The sequence below is a fragment of the Fulmarus glacialis genome, unplaced genomic scaffold, assembly GCF_000690835.1.
Source record: "Fulmarus glacialis isolate BGI_N327 unplaced genomic scaffold, ASM69083v1 scaffold861, whole genome shotgun sequence".
NCBI lineage: Eukaryota > Metazoa > Chordata > Aves > Procellariiformes > Procellariidae > Fulmarus > Fulmarus glacialis.
In genome coordinates this window covers 76,823-97,936 of record NW_009192184.1, presented here as the reverse complement: position 1 = coordinate 97,936, position 21,114 = coordinate 76,823, and the positions used below count along the sequence as shown (strand labels likewise).

Genomic DNA, 21,114 nt, shown 5'->3' with positions numbered 1-21,114 from the left:
TGTCAGATATTTTTTTTGTTTGTTTGAAAAAACACTAATTTGATAGTTTCAGCTGCAGTAATAACCTGTCTGTAGAGCCTGTGTTAGTCAAAAGTTAGACTTTTCCTAGAGCTTCCCTTCTGAATAACTGAGTAGCGAATTTATTGTTTATCAATTAATTAAACACCAATATCTTTATAATGTGACTTTATCTATTATGTTGTTCAAGTAGCTACTTTATACTCATACATGAATTTGTTGAAGGAAATTTACACTTTGGGTCATGAAAGCCTTAGAATCTTTCACTTTTGAAATGTGAATGTCCTTCATAGCTGTCATTTGAATTAAGGCATATCAAAACTTGAATTCACAAAAGCTCTTTGCTTTTGAGATCATGACAGCATAAGACATTCATCTTGCCTGTTTAGTACTTGAGTTTAAAAATAATAATACTAATAAAAATACTCTTTTAATTTTTTAATTTTAGATTACTTTGGAGTTAATGAATTTTCATGTTAAGAACATAATAGACTGAGAAACGTAATTGTTGAAGTTAGTTACGTTCCCCATTTTCTGCCTTCTTCCCTCTTACTCTTTCTTCTCCCTTTTTATTCTTTACTAGGACATGCCCTGGAAGATGCGCCGCTTTGCAAAACTGGATATGTCTGCAAGGTTGGAACTACAGTCTGCTCTTGATGCTGAAATCCGAGCCAAACAGGCTATTCAAGATGAGTTGAATAAAGTCAAAGCTTCCTGTATCTCTACAGAGTGGTAAGACTGAATTTTCTGATGGAAATTTACTTTGATACCTCCCAGGGAGTGTCATCAAATCATGATTTTAACTATCATCTTGTCTGTCAAAATTTGATAATGAATGATATGCCAGTTTCTCATATCCTTATATCTTATATTCTTATATACCTTATATATAAGGTATATCCTTATATACCTTATATTCTTGTATCTTAATGTGAAAAAAGACCATATCTCTCTTCATTGTGTAAGCAACTGAACACTTACTGGGGAAATTTGAAATCTTGAAGACTTTCAGAGGGGACACTTTCTCTTTAATAATAGAATCTCTCCTAGTTGTGATAACAAGTTCAAATGCAAGCAGATTTTGGGTTTGTATCTTAGAACATACTCTTTTCCATTCTATTGATAGCTGCATTGGGTTAGCTGATGAAAATCAATTATTGCATACTGATTTGCACAGCAATAACATAAGCTTATGGAAGATTATGAATTATTTTATTCCTTCCTCAGACCTCTCTCCCAGTCCTCCCACCCCACCCCCCAAATTACAAAATTTATTCTGAGTTGGGTGAATGCCTGAAGCAGGGGATTGGTAGGAAGACATTCCATTTTTACGTCTCCAGCTTCCATCTAGCTCAGAGCACTGACTTGTTCTGCAGCTTTAGGAAAGCAGTTGGACAGAGCTGAGATTCAAGTATGTTATCTATAAAGTGGGAATACGTTGTCCGCCTGACTTGGGTGTTTTTCAGGCCAGGTGACATGACAATAGGCAGAATTGTAGATCCTCTAAGAACAGGAGAACCAGTGTTTGCTTTGATAGGCAAGGATGAGAAGTGTGGTAGAAATGCATAGTAGTGTTACCTATCAGCTGTGAATTGGAAAGCACTGAAACAACTAACTGTAAAGTAACTGAGAAGAAAAATAGTTCAACATAATCTATTAGTATCACAGGCACTGTGAATTAACAAATAAAAAATCACCCAATCTTTAAGCGTAAAAATACATGTGGTCTTTTTTTCTCATTCACAGGATACAAGCTCACACAATTACTTATAAATTAGAAACACGAGCCTATTTAATGGGTAAACAGGGACAATTAATTGCTTGTTCTGTTTTTTTTTTTAAGATACCATACTAAACGGGTCCCAGTAGATTTCTGAATTCATTCTGGCATTTGATGACATCATGGAGTTTGCTGGGCATTGATTTTTAAATAGCATGCAAAGATGGACAAAAAAAAAGTGACTTGTGTCATGGGTTCTCAATATTTATGTAGATTTTTTGTTTGTATTCTTTTCAAGTAAATTGCAAGAATCGGAGAAGAAGAACATGGAACTGTTGACAGATATTGAAAGGCTGAAAAAGGAGACAGAAGAGCTTAGATCAGAAAAGGGTATGGCAACTGATATCCAAGTAAATAACATGTTTCATGTTGGTGGGTACATCTTATCAATTAAGTGTCACCTTGCAACTAAACTATGATACCAACAGACTTTGGCATACAAGATGTTGAGCGCAACAATTGCATGTTAAGATGTACCCACAGCAGTTGCGTTTGCACTTCTAATACATACTTGTAATACGCTTCAGTTTTGTTAATATACTTGACCAGTAAGGTATTATTTGAGTTGGAACTGCATTATTTTTATGTGGCATGTGTATGGTGATTTACTGCCAGAAAACTGTTAGAAGTATAGATATATTTATAGTTTTTTTCCCTTTATGATGGGTGAAGGTATTTAGACTTCAATACTGATCATAGTGTTCTTCATCTATGAATGTTTTGGCCCTGTCTACACCGAGAGTAAACAACTGCAGAGGCATTCATGTGTTTCTGGGATGACTTTGTTGATTGGCTTTGTAACCACGTAGTGAGCAGTGTGGTCATGTTTGCTTTGCTGTGGTATTAAGAACATGTTCTGGGATTTCTAGTGCATCTGTCTAACAGTACTTGCATTGTTGCTGGGCAAAGAGACTTTTTGGTAATTCTGAAATGAAAAAAATTTTCACTGAGAGTTGATTAATGATTTGGCTGATTCTTTGCAGTTCCCGTAGTAGCTCTGATATTTGTATCTTATGAGTCCCATGGGAAGAAGTGATTTTTCAGACCAAATGGAATTACCTAATTTTCTGTAGGGAACTGTTTGAACTCCAGAGTTTCAAAATCCTGACAACAATTGCTGCGTAGGGATGTCAAATACTGTTCAGCCTTTGCAACCTAACGCGTGTCAATCAATAATGTATTGTAGTTAACATTCATCTCCTATATATAGGCCTCCAAGTGCTGGTTGACTGGTAAAAATAATACAAACCTATACAGAATATTAAAAAATGATTGATGCTGATTAGCAAATAAGATTTAGGGAATTGATACTTGTTCATCTTGATGCTTGGCACTGATACCAGGATTATGCTTCTTCCAAGTGCTTGGAGGGGAACTCTTGATGGCATCTACCTGGAGACAATAATGCTTTGTCATGTTTAGCTTTCACTTATAGATCCTTGAACTGTCTTAAATATTACGCGTAGTTACTTGGCTTCTGAAATCTTCCTTTGCGTTAAACAATCTGTAAGAATTTATAATTACTATTTTACCCTGTATTTTTTCCAGTGTTTAAAATCTTATTGTTTTTGTGAAATAGAGATAAACATTTACTCTTTTTTTTTTTTTAAAAAAAAAAAAAAAAAGAAAATGTACTGTTCAAGGAAAAGTTAGTTATTATGCTTTTTGCCTGAAGTAAATTAATAAGATTCTACTGCAACTATTCAAATATTTTGATACAAATATGCCTTAATCCAAAGTCCTTATTATCTTTGGACTTGGTTTTCTCTTATAAGAAGAAATATATTGAAGTTTGAATCATTAACTCTATAGAGGATTCAAATGTAGTCAATGTACAGTGGTGGAGTAACTTCCTGTGTGTGGAAACTGATATCTAGGAAGGGATTACTTAGATTAGCACTTGAATCCTTTGCTCTTTATAAATGTGTTCCAGAAACTGAGGAGGGTGGGGGAAAAGATTACTGAAAATGATTCTATAAAGTAGCAGGTAATTTGAGAATTATTTTTACTCTTTTATTGGGATTTCAGTGTATTTGTATTTTGAAGAGGAAAGGGTTCTTTGTAACTTCACTGTGGGTTATATTTAGAGCAAACAGGGTGATACGGCCAGTTAGAGCAAGACACTGACATTTTTTAAAAGAAATAAGTGGCCTTTGATAGCATCAGTCTTTTGAGATGCGCACAGTCCTGCAGGCTCTGGTCGTAGTAAGTATATATATAAAAAATGTATTTATAGTGTTCAGGAAGCTAGAGTTTGTACACATCTGTGATTTATAAACACCCACACAGCAACTTGAATTATTTCCCAAAGAAAAGAAGAAGGGGGGGGGGGGGAAGTTGAAGCAAGTTAAAATAACAGTCAAGATGTGCCAGCCTCTGTAGCTCCAGAGGATGCAGCGTTCCTGCTCTGCTTGCTGGCTGAAAACTGTGTAAACGGTGTAGCATGACAGAGACATCTGAAGCTTTAACCGGGATTGTATTACTCCTGGACATTCAAAAGTGAGAGCTGGCAGACAGGCATAGAGCATGAGTCAAGGAACTCTTATTATTTGGAAATGCAGTGTGTTCCTCAAACAGCCTGTTCCGTACGTTTTTGTGGAACCTCGCTGTTTGCTAAAGCTGTCTTGTCACGGTAGGCTATCCAGCGTGTGACTAGAGCAGGGATGACACCTGCTGCGTTAGTGTGTATGCCTGTATGTCATGCCGTGCATGTTGCAAATGGACATAAGCACATTAGAAACCTGTGCCTTCTGCATAATAGACACGTACATACAGTATGTTTTCATGTTGAATTCACCGCTCACACATCCTAGCTTGGAAAAGGTTAGTTAAACATAAGCTGCTTGTTTAGTGGCTGTATGGCTATTAAAAAAATCTTTTACTCTGGAAAACAGACCAAATGTGACAACTCATTTCAAAACATGTAGGTGGTTCAGGTGGATACTCAAACCCTGATTCAGCAAGGCAAAGGTCCTCCATGAAAAGGTCATTTTTCTGTAGCTTAAAAACCTGCTGCTGTTTTTTAGGTGTAAAGCACCAAGACTCACAGAATTCTTTCTTGGCATTTTTGAATGCGCCTACCTCTGCTCTGGATCAATTTGAAGTAAGTGTACAGCTATTCTAACTTTCTGTTGGTCAGTGGAACTACTGCTGTTATGTGCAGGTTATATGCATATTTGCTGAGAGTTTGCCACTGTATTTTAATCACATTGCCCCATTTATATTTGTGTATAATAATATGTGAGAATTGTTTGTCATTTACAGTGCTGGCTGTCTTCTCTTGAACAAGTAATCGTAGTGAATTCTCTCTCAAACTTTGAATGCAGAAATTTTCCTGATTTTGTAGGGACCGTGAAAAGCGTAGTTGTTCAAATGGTCTTTCTTTGTATTCAGAAAAACGCTAAGTAATGTGGATACTGGTTTGGTAAAAATGAGAGAAAATACGTAAATAATTCTTGAATGTATTCCATGAAGTCACTGTATATTTATTAGGTTGTTTTCATGTTCGTTTCATTTTACACAGATCTGTAAAATCCAGATAACTGCTATTCATCTCCTCTCCACAGATCCTATATACTTAAAAAATAAATCTGTTTAATTCCTTTGTCACTTTCAGACAAAAGACCAGTTTAGGTAGAAAACTTGGAAGAAAAAAATTGAAACGATACTATACATTTAATATCTTCTTTTTTTAATCAACAGTAAGCAATGCATCATTTTTCTTTTAAAAGAACAGCTGGGGTGAAATACTGGTGAAACTGAATTCAGAGGGGACAAGGCAGCACCTTTACAGTTATACATTGGTCTAAAATTTGCCCCTTTTTTTTTGCTGATGGGTGTACAAGGTCATCACATTTAGCTATGAAAGAGCATAATCCCTTATGTTACTGATGTTCCAAAACTTACTTTGTTTTCATTGTGTATTCATTAATTCATTGTTCTCTCTTGAAGTCCTCACAATTAATACCATTTTTTAATTTGCTTTTTAATTATTTATCTTACAAGTTACTTTCAATATAAAAATCCTGTTGGAGTGTAGGAATATTATTTTAGTGAGTGAACGCTGGAAGAACATTGGGTTTTATACAGGTAGTTTATTGATTAATTGTCTATGAAAGGCAATTAATGAAAACTTACTGAGGTAACTGTTACTGGCACTAGTTATTTACAGTTCTTTATTTTTGCACTTTTATTTATACTGAACAGTTTTCTTCATCCATCTCTTTCTCTCTCTCTCTCTTTTTTTTTTTTACTGCTGTTTTCATTAAAATAGGATTCCTTTTCCTCCTCTTCATCCTCATTGATTGATTTTATGGATGACGTAAGTCTTTGACTTTCAAACCAGTAAATCCCTCAATAACAGAGATGAGTTGATTGATTTGGAATATTCAAACATTAATGCAGTCAACTTAAAAAATCTGCAAGTGCAGTGGAGAGCAGAATATTTCTATAATAGCATACTTACACCTATTTATATAGATGGATGTTCAATTTTAAAGTAAATGTTTTTCTTTAGGTGCAGGTGAAGAATTTTTAACAGCAAACAGTTTTTCTAATGGGGAGAAGCTGCTTTTGGGCCTTATCTACTGATGTGGCCTGTGGAAAATGGTTCCAAAATCACTGGCACGTTTGTTTCATTTAGTTCTATTGCTTCATATTATTACTTTACCATTAGTTGTTTCCAGTAGTTTTCTGATCACTTCAGTGAAAATGTTTTCTTTGCATACAGTTAATTTCTGTTTGCTCAAATAAAACGATGTCTCTTTTTTAGCCTATATTGTAAGAAGCAATTTTCATTATAACTGAACTTACTACTTTTTATTGCCATTTGAGATGCTAGTTTTTTATCAGGACAGTGTTTAAATATTTACCCTAGTTAATTGCATACTAAGGGAATTAAGTTAAAAGCTGAAAATTGACTGCATTATATTTCTTCCATACTGAAGTGGTAGGCACATGAAAGGAAATAATAATAAGTTTTTTAAAATTGAAGTATATACTACGCATCCATGGTAGAGGACCATCCGTTACAACTCTGTAGGTATATTGTGTGTGTACGTCTGTGTGTGCTTGTATATATGTGTATACACATACACACATATTTATACATATGTCTTTAAAATAGTATAATCCTATTTGCATTAAAATGTGATACAATTAATTTTATTCTAGAAACGTCTGCTGTGAAGGGTGTAACAAAGAGGGTATAGTATACAGGCCTGTTCTACTGATTGCATTTCCTTTGACAAACTCTGAAAGAGTGCTTTTCTTCTAGATGTTTTTTTTTCTGTAAATCAGGTATATATACCTTAGACAAAATGAGAAGGTACATCTGTGGTACTATAGTAGAAGGTACTTGCCTGCATTTTTGTATAGCGTATAGAAAACTTTGTCTTGCTGATATTTTGGAATTTTCTTGGAATTTTCTTACATTAAAAAAACAAGAGTACAGTTTCCTGTCATGCTAAATCTACAATAAATGAGTAACATTTATATCCTTCATCTGGATTAAAGAAGTGTTCTCTATGTTGCCTGAGTATTAGGAACACCTAGTTTGTAACAGCAGGCTCTTTCATAGAAAGTTACCTTTAAAAATATCTCATACTCTCTCCTAAAACCTGTTAAAAGAGAATTGAAGTACATATGTGGCAGAGTAGCTGATAATATTCTGTTTTGCAAGGGGAAACTTAAGACAAGAAAGTTTTCCTGGTTGCTATCTAGTTGGTTTTGAAGGACATCAGTACTTTATTCTGTGTTTATTGTTGATTGTTTTGGTTTTTTTAAAGAAGGCAGCATATTTTTTTCACAAGCATTTTGACAAAATCACATTTTTTAATCTATGCAAGTGAAGAATTTTCAACTGTGGGTGTACGTCCTTTAAGACATTCTTCTTGATTGGTCCACTCAGATCACATCTTTTCAGCTGCCCATCTTTTAGTCTTAGGTAAAATGCCAGGTATTAATGTGTAGATTGTTGCATGTGGATGACTTGCTACATGCCAAATCAAACTTTTCCTGTTACATCTTCAATCTGAGGCCAACAGGAGCATTTTTTTCCTCAGTTGCATTGGGCAAGGGTACGTGACTGGACTGGACTGGGCAGGGCCTAATGTCTCTAACACCAGGGCAGAATTCTTTCTCATCTGGCAAAACTGCAGAAGAGAGTTGATTGTTCAAAGATGCAAAGAGTATCTTGCAGACAAATGTAAGACTTGTTGAGCTACCTGTCTTTATTAGAAAGAGGGATAAAGCTGATGACGGTGTTAGTAGGTGAAAGGTGGTATAATTAAGTTGTGCTTAAAGTCAGTTCTGCATCTTTCATTTTGTTGTGGTTTAACCCCAGTCCTTAACTAAGTACCACACAGCCGCTCGCTCACGCTCTTCTTTTTTTTTGGGGAGAGAATTGGAAAAAAGTTAAAACCTGTGGGTTGAGGTAAAGACAGTTTAATAGGACAGCAAAGGAAGAGAAAATAATAATAATAATAATAATGATGATAAAAGAATATACAAAACACGTGATGCACAATGCAATTGCTCACCACCTGCAGACCAGTACCCAGCCAGTCCCTGCACAGCGATTGCTGCCCCCCTGGCCAACTCCCCCCAGTTTGTATACTGAGCATGACGTCATATGGTATGGAATATCCCTTTGGCCAGTTGGGTTAGCTGTCCTGGCTATGCTCCCTCCCAGCTTCTTGTGCACCTGGCAGAGCATGGGAAGGTGAAAAGTCCTTGACTTAGTATAAGGACTACTTAGCAAGAACTAGAACATCAGTGTGTTACCAACATTATTCTCTTACTAAATCCAAAATATAGCACCATGCCAGCTACTAGGAAGAAAATTAACTCTATCCTAGCCGAAACCAGGACACATTTATTGGACAATTACTTGATTCATTCACAGAGAAATTCATAATATATAACTTCTGAATTATTGAAATGAATGGTTATTTATGTTTTAGCTCATTGAGTTGCTTCAATATCAATGTAGTAGGTGGACTTAAATGAAAATAAGGGTATTAAAAATCCCTCCCCACTGAATGTGACCTCCATTCCCTTTCCAATATCTCTTTTTGACAGTAGTTACCTTGAAGGGCAGTGTTTCTTGCATCATCTCAAGAAGAATTAGTCTGTGCTCAGTCAAACCTGAGAAGCGTATGGGTTCTTTATATTAAGATGAAGGAAGAATTAGAAGTCCTCAGGTCAGACTCATGCAGTGCTGCAATATTGTATGGGTTTCAGGAAAACCTCTCCTGTAATCAAGCACCCCAAGTAAATATTACTGATGGCCCTTATTGTTTCTTCAGCCTCTGTGCTTCATTAAGAAATGACAGAGGGAGTGTAAAATAATATGCAGTTGCAGTTACATAGCACTCTTTGCAAGATCTCTGAAGTCTATTTAACGTATAGATGTGTAAGCAGCACTGAGTTTGGCCCACTGATTACATTTGGAGTTTACTAGGGTGGGTATGTCTTGTGTGTCTGCCATCTAAATTACATAATTGTTTATATCATTCTGTAAATGACTGGAGTTAATTCTAATTTTTTCAATGAAGAAAGCAATAGTTTTCCAATTTCTACTGGAGAGAAGTAAAAATAGATGTCCCGCTGCCTCTGTAGCCTGCAGATGCTGAGCAAGAAAAGTGGTAGCTCACTATTCGGATGACTAGCAGTCATTGTTGGTTCCAGCTGTCCCTCCTTGAAAAGATACTTGGTCAGGTTGGCAGAACCGGTGCCTAAATCCTCACAGCTGTGAAAGCCCACGCATTCAGAAATGATCCTTGCATCTCCTGTGCAAATGGGAGGGTGCAAAGGGGAGTAGGAATGGGCTTTGGCTGTCCCTGGTTTCTGATTTTGGTGGGGAGGGAAGTCACTCCCAGTGGCTCTAATATACTAATTTCTATACTTTGCCTCTGTTTCTCCTGTGTGTTGCAGGCTGTCTCTCAGTAACGTTGTCTAGGTGTTAAGTCTCCTGTGTTCACTAGAAGTGTCTGATAATGGAAGTGTTGGGGTTTGTTTTTTTGCCAGGTGGATCTTTGTGTATCTCACTAGCTACTAGAAGCAATCAACTTGTTTTATTTAAAGATGAGTTTGTGATTATTTAATAACAATAAAATGGAATCCCATTTTCCCTTGACTTGGTAGAAAATATTATTTTTCCCCTGTTATCAACACATTACGAATTAAAAATAGATTTCTTAAATCCTCCTGCAGTCTGTCTTCATGTGCAGTCCCTATGGGCTTTGGTTAGACTAAACAAATCTGAACTTTGTAAATAACCACAGAATAAATTGTGTTCTAAATTCTCATTATTAAACAGAATAAGCCATAGTAGTGTGTGGTGAGAGCCCTGACTCTACCTGCACATTCATAATTAAGTTTAGAATAATTCTGGTTCTTAATGATACTTTAAGTTGGACACATTGTGCTTCCAAGAGATCGCTTTATTCGTCTTGTTCGAAGTACAGAGATGCTAACTACAAGTTATTAGTGTAACGTAGCCTGCAGTTTCACTGCTATTGTCCAGCGTAAAAATACAGACTTTAAAATAACTGTTCCTTTTTTTTGATGTTTCTTCCCTCTTGTTGCCCCAGAATATCTTGTTTTTGAAATACTTGTAAAAATGAACATGTTTGTGTGTGTCTAAACACTACCTCTGGAGATAGAGCGACGAATTCTGAGCTGATGTATGTGTCACTGTTTGGTTTTGTAACATATTCTCCTCCTTTCTTTGTTAAAGCGCTCTCCTTCCTGTATTCCAGCTAACAAAGGCAGACGTGTAAGAGGCTGTCTTACTCTATGTGGCCCTTTATTTTTTGCCTGTTATGTACATGCCTTTGTTTAATGTATGGATTGTGTATTTACCTCACTGCATGTCTTGTGCTGCTGCTACCGTTTGCTGCTGCTGCTGTGCTTTTTGTTGTTTTACAGCTGTGGGCTAAAAGCTTTTGGAGTATTTCATTTGGTAATCCTATGAGCAGAATATCACAGTAACTGGAGAAGATGCTTTGGGTACTTTCTCATTTCAATATGAAAGTTCTTTGTGAAAGCTCATTGATCAGGTAGATGCAGGTTGGGAAGATGAGCAAATCTCAAATGAGGGCCTGTTTCTTCCCTTGCCCTTAGCAGAGGGCATGTGTTTAGTTATGGGAATTGCCTACAGAAGATAGAAGTTTGGCATTTGAGAGGCGTGTCATAGTAAATGATAGAAAATATCACAGTACAGAGATAAATAAATGGGAAGTAGAGAACTGAGTAAATTGGAGCATCAAGGAGGGCAGGAAAAATTCATACAAGGAAAACAGAGTTGGATGTGTTGTAGTCTGTTAAGCTGGAAAGCTCTATGGTGTTTCAAAAATCAAGGTGGATTTTTAAACGTGGTGTTCAAAGCTTTGTCAGACGTCAGACTGAATTCGTACCAGGTATGCTGTGTCCATTTTAAACTCATACTGCCACTTTTGTTTCTTTTACACACATATGATGATGATAGGAATAGGAAAGCATACAAAGCATTTATATTGAATATTCAATAAGTAAGCAATAATGTTCAACAGTTCTAATAATGACCTTACCTATGCAGTTCAAAGAACACCGCTCAGTGTCTCAGGCAAGCTTACAGTAACTGCTTGTTTTTGTTGGCTGTGGCTCCAATTCAGAAGTTCATCTCTCCTCAAGATGTGTATGCACTGGCCAGCTTTGGCTCAAACCTACACAGGTCACACCACATAGACAACTAAGCACAGTCCTGTGGAAGATGACAAGGCTATTACAATTTGGTAGGAAGTATTGTAATATGCTTTTGATAATCCAGTGGATTAGTTTAAAACTAATTTTAATGGTGTTAATATGGTCCACGTAAGCTTTTGGCCATAGTTGAGTCAGGTTGCTTTTGTACTTAGTTCTTCTAATTAAAGCAAGGAACCTGGAGATTACTGCAGCAATACAGCTTAAGGCCCTCTTTCTGCAGTAAAGGTGGTGGTTAAATTCCCTTCAAATTCTGTAATGGTAGATCAGGTTCTGTGTGTTTTGCGGGCTTTTTATGTTCGTAAGTAAAGTAAAAATACATTTTTTAGCAGTTGTCTTCAACCACAAAGGCTTTGTAGCACATTCCAGAAAAGTTCCATCATTCATATCGTGCTTGTACTAAATTTTTTAAGAGATACCATGAAAATTCTTTGGTATGCAGATGCTACTTTGAAAGGGAAAGCCTTTAGAGTATCTGGAAACATTTAAGAAATGATAGATTAGATCTCTGAGTTTAACTTGCAGAAGAAAAGGAATGTCTTGCTATGAAAAATTCGCCTGTAGTTACTCATTGGGCTTAATTTTTAATAACACTTTTAAGAAGAAAAGTAGGATTGTTCGAGGTTAAACAGTCTTTGAGTGGACTCCAAATTATCACGTTTAGACTCGATAAAAACAAAGTTTAAAATAATTGAAACAATGTTACGTGTCTGGGGATTTACTACTTAAAGACATCAATGTTTCTAATACTGGATAAAGCTTCCAATTATTACTTGCTTCTGATAAATCTGAGCACAAAATGTTTGCTTTACTGCTAATTTTTGCCTCAATGCTTGAAACACATGATCGATGTGTAGAAAACAGGTGTATCCCTGTGTAAGAATTTCCCGTTTTCATTAAAGAAATACTTGCAGGCATCTTAATATGCCTAAGTTGATTAAGCTGATGAGCATTATGAGCATGCTCCACCAGATAATTTTTTTTGAAGGCTATGATAAAACTAGAAGCCATCAAACTTAAGTCACTACTATTTAAAAAAAAAAAAAAAGAAAGAAAGAAAGAAAAAGAAAAAAGAAAAAACAGCAACTGCACCTGTTCGCTACCATGACTGAGTTTCTGGAGAACAGGACTGTATATGCATGTATAAGATTGGCTTGTCAATGTATTTTATTCCCAAAAAGCAGTAAAGTTTGCAGAATTCTTAGTATGATGTCAATGGCAAATGAGGTAAAAAACACTGGAATGTTCAAATGCTTTCTGTAAACATTGCTGCATATTTTAGGTTGTGTGCAAGCTAGCCAATTCCTTAGCAATGGAGAACTGATGCTAGCATTGCTCCAGAAAAGCCAGGCATGCAATGGAGCCTTCTGTAGGCCTCCAGCTTTTAGTTTTATTATTAGTGGAGAAAAGCATCCTCATCTCGCTATAATTTTTTAAAAAATATTTAAGTTTACATAGAAGACTTCGATATGGAGATGTCTTGTTTTCAAGGAAGAATCCTGCATTTTCTGATTTTTCAGTTGCACTGACAAAAGATGACTTGTTTTCCAAGATACCTGGTTGTACCTATGTGCCTTGTTGTTCAGTGTAGTTCTGTGTTGGGCTTAGTTTCATTGTGTATGAAGGACTAGGAAAATATTGCCCTGAAGAAACTGGTAAGGACGTTTTTGTAGTTCAAATGGCGTACAAAAAAAACCCCAATTCTCTGCGAATATAATTAACACTAACCTCAGGAAATATGTTGTTTGCTCTGCCTTTTCTCCTTATTTCTTCCTGAATATGTTTGCAGTGATTTACATGGGCTATATGGGAATTCACTTCTAACAAATCTCTACTACCAGTGGACAAAACCCAGTAGTGTTTAGAAAATACTCACCCTTCTAAAATGCTGAATTACAAGTCTCTTCAAGTGTTTATCAGGCCCCTGAACTAGCAGCTCTTATGCATGTGCTCACCTCTCAGCAGAAGCCTTGGCGTGTTCATATTCAGTAATTTTCATTGCATTTTTGTACTTTAATTAGGAAGTTGCTTAAAACTGAATTTTTATCCTCTCAGTTCTCTCTTAGGAATTCTACTGCTCCCATATCTTATTTTGGTAAGAGTTGGGAATTCTTTTTTAATGAGGTCTTTGATTTATTTTTTCGGTTGTTTTTTTCTCTTGAATTGTTCTCCTAGATTGATTCAGTTGAGAATTTTACATTGTCTAATACTCCATCACGGGATGAAGATAGCAAGTCTCACCTCCATTCAAGGTCAAGGTCTCCTTCTACAGCTAGTGAGATTGAACCAATTGAGGTACTTCAGTGTTGACAAATTTTTGTCCTTTTTTTAGGAGTAACAGTTTCACTCATATAAAAATTGCTATTGCAAATTCTTTTGCTTAGAATGAAGCTCACTCCTCTGCAGCAAGACTATTTAGGACCTTGTAATAGCCTTCTGCACTAGTGGTGAACTGTATTTTGGGGAATGTTGCATTTCCTTTCACATATGGCTAATTGATTAGGGATGGGAACTATGTTGAATCAATTGTTAGATACAGTCTCTTTTCGTAACATATGCCTCAGTCATGAATATTTAAGAAATGTTGGCACAAAGTTAATGTTATACTGTAGTTTGTAAGAGCACGCTTTGGAGTTCTCCTGAAAGTCTTTGTCAATACGAAATGTTAGCCAGGCTTTGCAACTATAATAATGTTCCCTTTCCCTGTTAAAAAATTTAACGCTCTGATTATTATACATTAGAAAAGATTCAATCAAATGTTTAAAAGTTACTTTTGACATTTACAAGATGAATCTTACACGTAATTTTGCTGAGAAATAAGATTTGGTTTTCTGAGTCCTTTCCTGTGTTAATCAGTTTGGTTTCACTGCCTGTATGTTTGGGGATGGGGTGGGTGGGATGTTGTAGTCTTTTTACTTTATTCAAGCTATCTTTGATAGCGTGTCTTATTGATCCTTTGGGGACTACGTTCAGGTTACAGATCATCCTCCCCGTTCAATTCACACACCAACCATGAGGACAGCATATATTGGATCAGGACTCTCTGCACCAAAGGTATTCGGTCAATCGTTTGCACTTTTACATAGTAAGGGGGAAAATGTCACTCCTGGGCAACAGCTTCAGGAGAACTGTTTATCACAGTAATCTTACCAGAACTGTCTAGAAGGGTTATTTGTATGCAAGCTGGTTGCTTTCTAAAATGTAAACCCCTTCATTCTTACATTATGTGGTGTGACAAGTTGTACTAGGCATTCCACTGTAGCAGCACATAGGCATTTGATTATAGGAAAAACAGTAGTTTGGACATTAGAAAGAGATAAATGAACCAGAACATGAGGAAAGGAAAAAAGACTTCCTAGAAAGAGACTGTTTTCTGGCATGTGTCTGACCAACCTGCCTTTATCCTCTGCATGCAATAAAACTGATGTCACTGCGGGCCAGTGTCGGATTAGCACATCTGTGTGCTGATTAGATGCTTATTTTTGAGAAAAGGCAAAGAGTAAGCCTAAAATGAAAACGTAGATTTGCATTTTTTATAAGCAATGTCGAGTGAGCACTGCAGCCAGCACTGCAGCACTGGGCTGGGAGAAGGAATTCCAGTTTTTCTGCCTTCTGGCTTTTTACTTGCATAAATACTGATTTTACGTCAGTTGTTGAAATTATTTTGCTGTTGGCCAAGTAAGCCATCAGCGTATGCTAATTCACAGTGAATGGTGTATATTCAAGCAAATGAGGAACAAGATACAAGCTATTAAAGGAAAAATTTTCTCATAAAAGTTTCAGAATTGCCTCGATGGTTTAGGAATCTTCTGTATATTTTAAAAAATGACCGTTTTTATGCAACTAATCAATGAAGTAAGTAAGTCTTTCTAATAGATCTGTTTCTCTGCTTTGATAAATTGGAAAATAGCAAAAGACTTCATCTGTGTAAAGGAAAGCTAAAAAGTTTGAGCAGACAGTGTTCTGTTGGCAACATCTTAGTAGATCAATTAAAATACTGTAAGTGCACTTGGAATCAAGTGAAACAGATTTTTCTGTGCACATCATTTCATTTTTGCAAATATTTTTCATAGTAAGTAATGATTGGCTTTTTAATTTATTATGTTCCCTAAAGAACCTTCTTACTTTATGATTGCATCAGTTTTTAAAGCTAAGTATTGTTTCCCTGCAAGTTTCAAAACAAGACATCCATCTGTAGACAGAAAGCTTCCATTGTAACTGTAAAACTGTCATTAAATATGGATGAAGTTTGAGCCTTTAGCTGTGATATCTTATGCTGTGAAAAACAGGAAAGTGAGTACAATTTTAATATACCTACTCATTAAAGTAGTCTGCAAAATTGTCTTACTTCAAATCACATACATTATCTTATCCAGGTTGTTTGGACAGCCTTTGCATTCACCGTGTGCTGTACCCTTTCTCCACCTACCAGTTGTTACTTTACTGGGAGGTTTTTTAGAAAAGCAAAGCAGCTTCCTGGATTTTATCTAAGGCCTTTTATGAATCATGCTACCACATTATGTAGTTATTTAGCCTTGATATCATAGCATCAGCACTGCCATCCTTGAGGGGAGAGAGAGAATTAAAACACTTACTCATGTGGTCTGTGTTCCCAAGAACTAACAAGAAGAGAAGCTCTTTCAAAATCAATTTCATCTATACTCTTGCTTTTAAATTGGGTGTTCTGAAATTGCCTGTGCCTGACACCATAAAACTGAACTCTCTCATGCTTTCTGGCATAAAAATTAGAATTTTGAAAAAGCCTGATATTTTTCTTTGAACTAAGGCAACACTCCTTACAGAGGAGCATTGAATTTGCAGCTTAAAAAATACTGTGGTGGGTTGACCTTGGCTGGCCGCCAGGTGCCCACCAAGCACATACATACACACATTCAACTTCTAGAGTGTAATGGAATAATTTTGGCAACTTTCCTATCTGCAATGGAGGCAAACTCGTATTCTGAGACAAGGTCCAGTTTCCATGGTTTCATTTACAGAGATGGTTTAAATTATCAATTACAAGCACTGATGAGGAATTTTTTTCAGCCTATGTGTTAGGAGCTCAGATCTCATTTCAGCAAACACAAATAAGCTACCTTTTTAAATGCACCTGTGCACACTTATGTCTGTGAAAAAAATAACTGTTCCTCAGAAGTGTTACAGGTATTAACATCCTTGTCTGCTTGTTTCGCAGCCTAAAGCCCACCAGTTTGTAGTGAAATCATTTAATACACCAACAAAATGCAATCAGTGCACATCTCTGATGGTCGGTTTAATACGACAGGGCTGTACTTGTGAAGGTAAGCACTTGCAAAAGCAGGAAGTGTGAACTGAAGTTCTTATAGATGCAGATTGCACAGTAAATGTGGTGTGATAATGCAGGAGTCTTCTGTTTATATTTTGAATAACAGAATGTATTCTTATGCTTCAGTCTTTTAACAATAGAAGCCAAACACTTTGAACATCTTATGTTACAGATTACCTAGTTATCTGGGAACATACTTATTCCAGTTGGTGGTAGATGATCTTAGTTCAGTTTACTTAAAATAGCAATAAGGGGCCACAGTCAGTGCAGCTTTGCTTTCTGACTCAGGTCAAAATGTAAGACACCTTTGCCATTCAGTACCAATTTTGCTTCTTTCCAGGACTGATTTATTCTAGGTTTGTACGTTTGTACACAGAACAACACTCATTATTTAGATGAGCTTCCAGCTTTTTGTTTACTGGTAGAGTTGGGCCTACACGAAGTCATAGAGATTATCTCAGTATGAACTTCTGATTAGGCTCTTTCTTACCTGGATGAAACCAGGCTGTGTATCCATACACCTCTGAAAATGAGAAAATCAGAATTTAGAGCAGATAAAAGCATGAATTGCTGCTGTGTGCAGACTTACATTTCTGTCTCGCTGTAGCAAAGTTCAGTGAAACTATTCAGCTGTTGGTCAAAAAAAGAGAGGATTCCTTTATGAATGTCATCGTCATTATCATAGCTTTTGAATTGCGCAAGAAATAGCCATCAAATCTTTTTGTTTCTTCTCCTTCTCACAAGTATGTGGATTCTCTTGCCACGTGACCTGTGCAGACAAGGCTCCTGCAGTATGTCCAATCCCTCCCGAACAGACTAAGGGACCTTTGGGAATAGATCCGCAGAAAGGCATAGGAACAGCTTATGAAGGACATGTCCGAGTAAGTATCAGGTAGCTGCATTTGGGGCACTTACATTAAATCTGTTGTTTTCCAGAGCTGGAATTAAACTCCAAATGGGGCATCAGGGGGCGGATGGATTCAATTATACCTTACAGTAACGGTTTGGAAATTAAGACCTAAATTTTCACAAAGCAACTCTCAGCATTTTCAACAGTAATTCTCTCTCCATTTCTGTTGGCCATTGTGCTTTGAGTTGGCCTTGAATAGTCCATCTGTAGACATCAGATCATCTTCCAGGGTCTGAGTTTTTGAGTCTTTTTGTTGATGCTAGTACTGTCTGGGTTTGTTGGTGTGGATACTTGTACATAAATACTAAAAAAATGACTTGACATAATTTTGGCCATATTCCTGTTGACGAACTAGAGATGGGTTTCTTTCTCTGTATTTGTTAATATAGCTTTGAATGAGTTTGTGAAATAAGAAGAAACAACCTGTTCTGCTATGAATTTTTTAAGTAATACATTGTGGTGTCTGTGTGGCTGCGTTTGATGCTCTTACTGCACCTGTGCTATTGCTGATGTTGCTTAACATTATCACTGATTAAAAGCTTGTCAGCCCAGATGAGAGAATTGATTTTTGTACTGTCTGTTTGATTTTTGATTGCATGCAAACTTACAGAGAGTTGATCAGAATTTGTTTTGCTAAAGGTACCAAAACCAGCTGGAGTAAAGAAAGGTTGGCAGAGAGCGCTGGCAGTGATCTGTGATTTTAAACTCTTCCTGTATGATGTAGCAGAAGGAAAAGCATCCCAGCCCAGCGTGATAGTGAGTCAGGTCATAGACATGAGGTAAGCTGTTCAGTGCTGAGTGGGAGCTTTTCAGAGGCACTGGGAGGTTTTTTTCTGCTTTTCCTTTTTCTGAAATCAGTAAGCAATCTCCAGAGCTTTTATGAAACACTGTAATCCATGTTGAGAGCCTCTAATGTTCCAGAAAAAAGCAGTATTTGCAGTTAGCCTGAACGACACTTGTGTGTTCATATGTGGCAATTTAAACTTCCATTACTACATCATGTGCCAAAATGCATCTGTTCAGCTGTGTAGAAGATCTGGAATGAATAAAGAAGAAAAATACATCCGTTTGGGGTTGAATAGAGTTCTGAAAGACAGATAAAACTTCGTTATAGCATAAAGCTAATACAATTTTTGATTCAGAAGGGCTAAATAGTTTGTTCCCACTGTCTTCAGTATAACTGAAATACTACCAACTTCACTGAAGGTTGAGAATATTTAACATACCAACTAAGTAAAGCTCATCTCTGAACTAGGTTAGTTTATCCAGGAAGTCTCAGAGAGCTTACAGCTTCTAGTGAGTTTGGATTTTTATGAAAGAGTTGGAGAGGTGTTCTTGGTCCAGGCTTATTTTTTAAGTTTGATTATTTTTTTTCAAAAAGGCTTTAATTTAAACAGACAAGAAACAGATATTCTGAATAGATTTATCTCCATCAACATTCACCAGGAATTAATTATGCAACATTGCATTTGTGAGTTTCATCTGCAGATAAAGAGGAAAGGATAATTTTTAAAATTAGGTCTCAGTACTGTCTTGTTGTGTCCTTCACAAAACAAGGCTATTGGTACTATGGAAATATAAGTAAAAAACAAACATACAGATTTTACTCTTTAACTCTTTTCCAATTATGTTTGTGGTCTCCATAAGGGATGAAGAATTCTCAGTGAGTTCTGTCTTGGCCTCAGATGTCATCCATGCAAATCGAAAAGATATCCCCTGTATCTTTAGGGTAAGTATTACGTCTTGAACCTAGTAACCCAGAAGTACAGGGTTTCACAGTATGATGTACGGTGTGCATTCACTGACGGCTTGCTAGTATTTTATTTCCTTTGCAAGTTCTGGCCATGTGGTATCCATGGCAGCAGCAGCAATGCATAAGGATCTGTACATATATCATTTTCGTGGTAAAAATAGCACTGGTACATTTAGACAAACTTTCATCTCCCCTTTACGTGGGTTTTATTTTTTTAACCTTCACAATAAGATGTACGTTTCTCAACCTGCTGTTAGTCATTTGGAATTCTTCTGTTCTTCATGATCTTCTACATTTTGATTTCCTAAAGTTGCCTGCTGCTTCTCAATTTGTTGTGGTTTTCCTGAAGCCTTTATTTTATGTATTTTTCTTCGTATATATGCATTGGATCTCTGAAAACTCCCATTCATCAGGTAGTCAGTTTAGAAATCTAGTGTAAAATGCTCATCAAAATTTATGTCTATTATTTGGTATCAGGATTTTGCCATCATTGGCTTTTTCTAATATTATTCTTATTTTTACTAGATATTCTACTGAAGCTTTGTCCTCAGTGAAGTATCTTTGGTGTCTTACTAATTCCCCTATCATTTTTTTACTATACCATTGTATTTCACTCCTTGTTTTTCCGGCTTTTAGACTGTTCATCACTCTGCATGCTGAGAGGAGATAAACCTACAAAAGGGGCTTTCATTTTTATCTATAGTAGCTGTACCAAATACATGAAAAGGATCATAGATCATTCTTCCGTAAAGACCATTCCTATCACATTAAATTATTAATGAAAACTATTGGCGTTAAAAAAAAAATACAGAATACTTTGTAAGAAATGCTTTTCATTATAAAATTGCTGTGAAAAACAATTGACTACCTTATTTAGGGCAGACATTTCCAAATTATAGAATAAATACAAATGCATTTAGAATAAAGCCAAAGTTTTCTCTGTTCTTTGCTGAGTTGTTCACATCTACAGGTTTTTCTGCTGTGGGTTCGTGATTGAGATAGTGCTTTCTGTTAACTAAGGCTAAATTTTTGCATTCTTAGCTCAGACAGCTAATTAAAAGGGTACTTACAGGCATCTGATACCCTTGTAAACACTATCATGATGAAATTTTTTATCGCTTATGACTTAAAATATGTATTTTAAAATTTTCCAGGTTACAGCTTCCCAGCTCTCTGCATCCAGTAATAAGTGTTCAATCCTGATTCTAGCAGACGGTGAGAATGAAAAAAGCAAGTGGGTAGGAGTGCTGAATGAATTGCATAGGATCTTGAAGAAGAACAAACTCAAAGACCGCTCAGTCTATGTTCCCAAAGAAGCTTATGACAGCACCTTACCCCTCATCAAAACAACACAGTCAGCAGCAATCATAGGTATGAAATGAATAAGAAGAAAGCTCTAAGAAAAATGGGTATGCTAAAAGCATGCTTTTTTTGCAAAAAACGTGTTAAATGGCGTTATCTACTGAATGGAGAGTAATGTGTAGTGGTTTTATCGCATATGGAAATGTGTATGGGTTTAAGAGAGAAGTGCAATTTACTACCCAGTACTTTTGTCAGATATTTAAGAGTATTCCCCTATTCACACATATTCATAATTATGAATA

At 36.3% G+C, this 21,114-nt stretch overlaps 1 protein-coding gene across 1 annotated transcript in view; it reads left to right on the top strand.

The window, feature by feature from the left end:
- Positions 1 to 21,114, top strand: part of CDC42BPA (CDC42 binding protein kinase alpha (DMPK-like)) — a 125,454-nt gene that overhangs the window by 80,762 nt on the left and 23,578 nt on the right. Inside the window, exons 18-27 of the mRNA XM_009586969.1 lie at positions 602 to 750; positions 2,037 to 2,128; positions 4,825 to 4,901; positions 13,718 to 13,837; positions 14,516 to 14,596; positions 16,737 to 16,842; positions 17,592 to 17,728; positions 18,397 to 18,536; positions 19,405 to 19,486; positions 20,665 to 20,881. Of these exons, the coding sequence (XP_009585264.1) occupies positions 602 to 750; positions 2,037 to 2,128; positions 4,825 to 4,901; positions 13,718 to 13,837; positions 14,516 to 14,596; positions 16,737 to 16,842; positions 17,592 to 17,728; positions 18,397 to 18,536; positions 19,405 to 19,486; positions 20,665 to 20,881 (1,201 nt within the window). The remainder of the gene's footprint in view (positions 1 to 601; positions 751 to 2,036; positions 2,129 to 4,824; positions 4,902 to 13,717; positions 13,838 to 14,515; positions 14,597 to 16,736; positions 16,843 to 17,591; positions 17,729 to 18,396; positions 18,537 to 19,404; positions 19,487 to 20,664; positions 20,882 to 21,114) is intronic.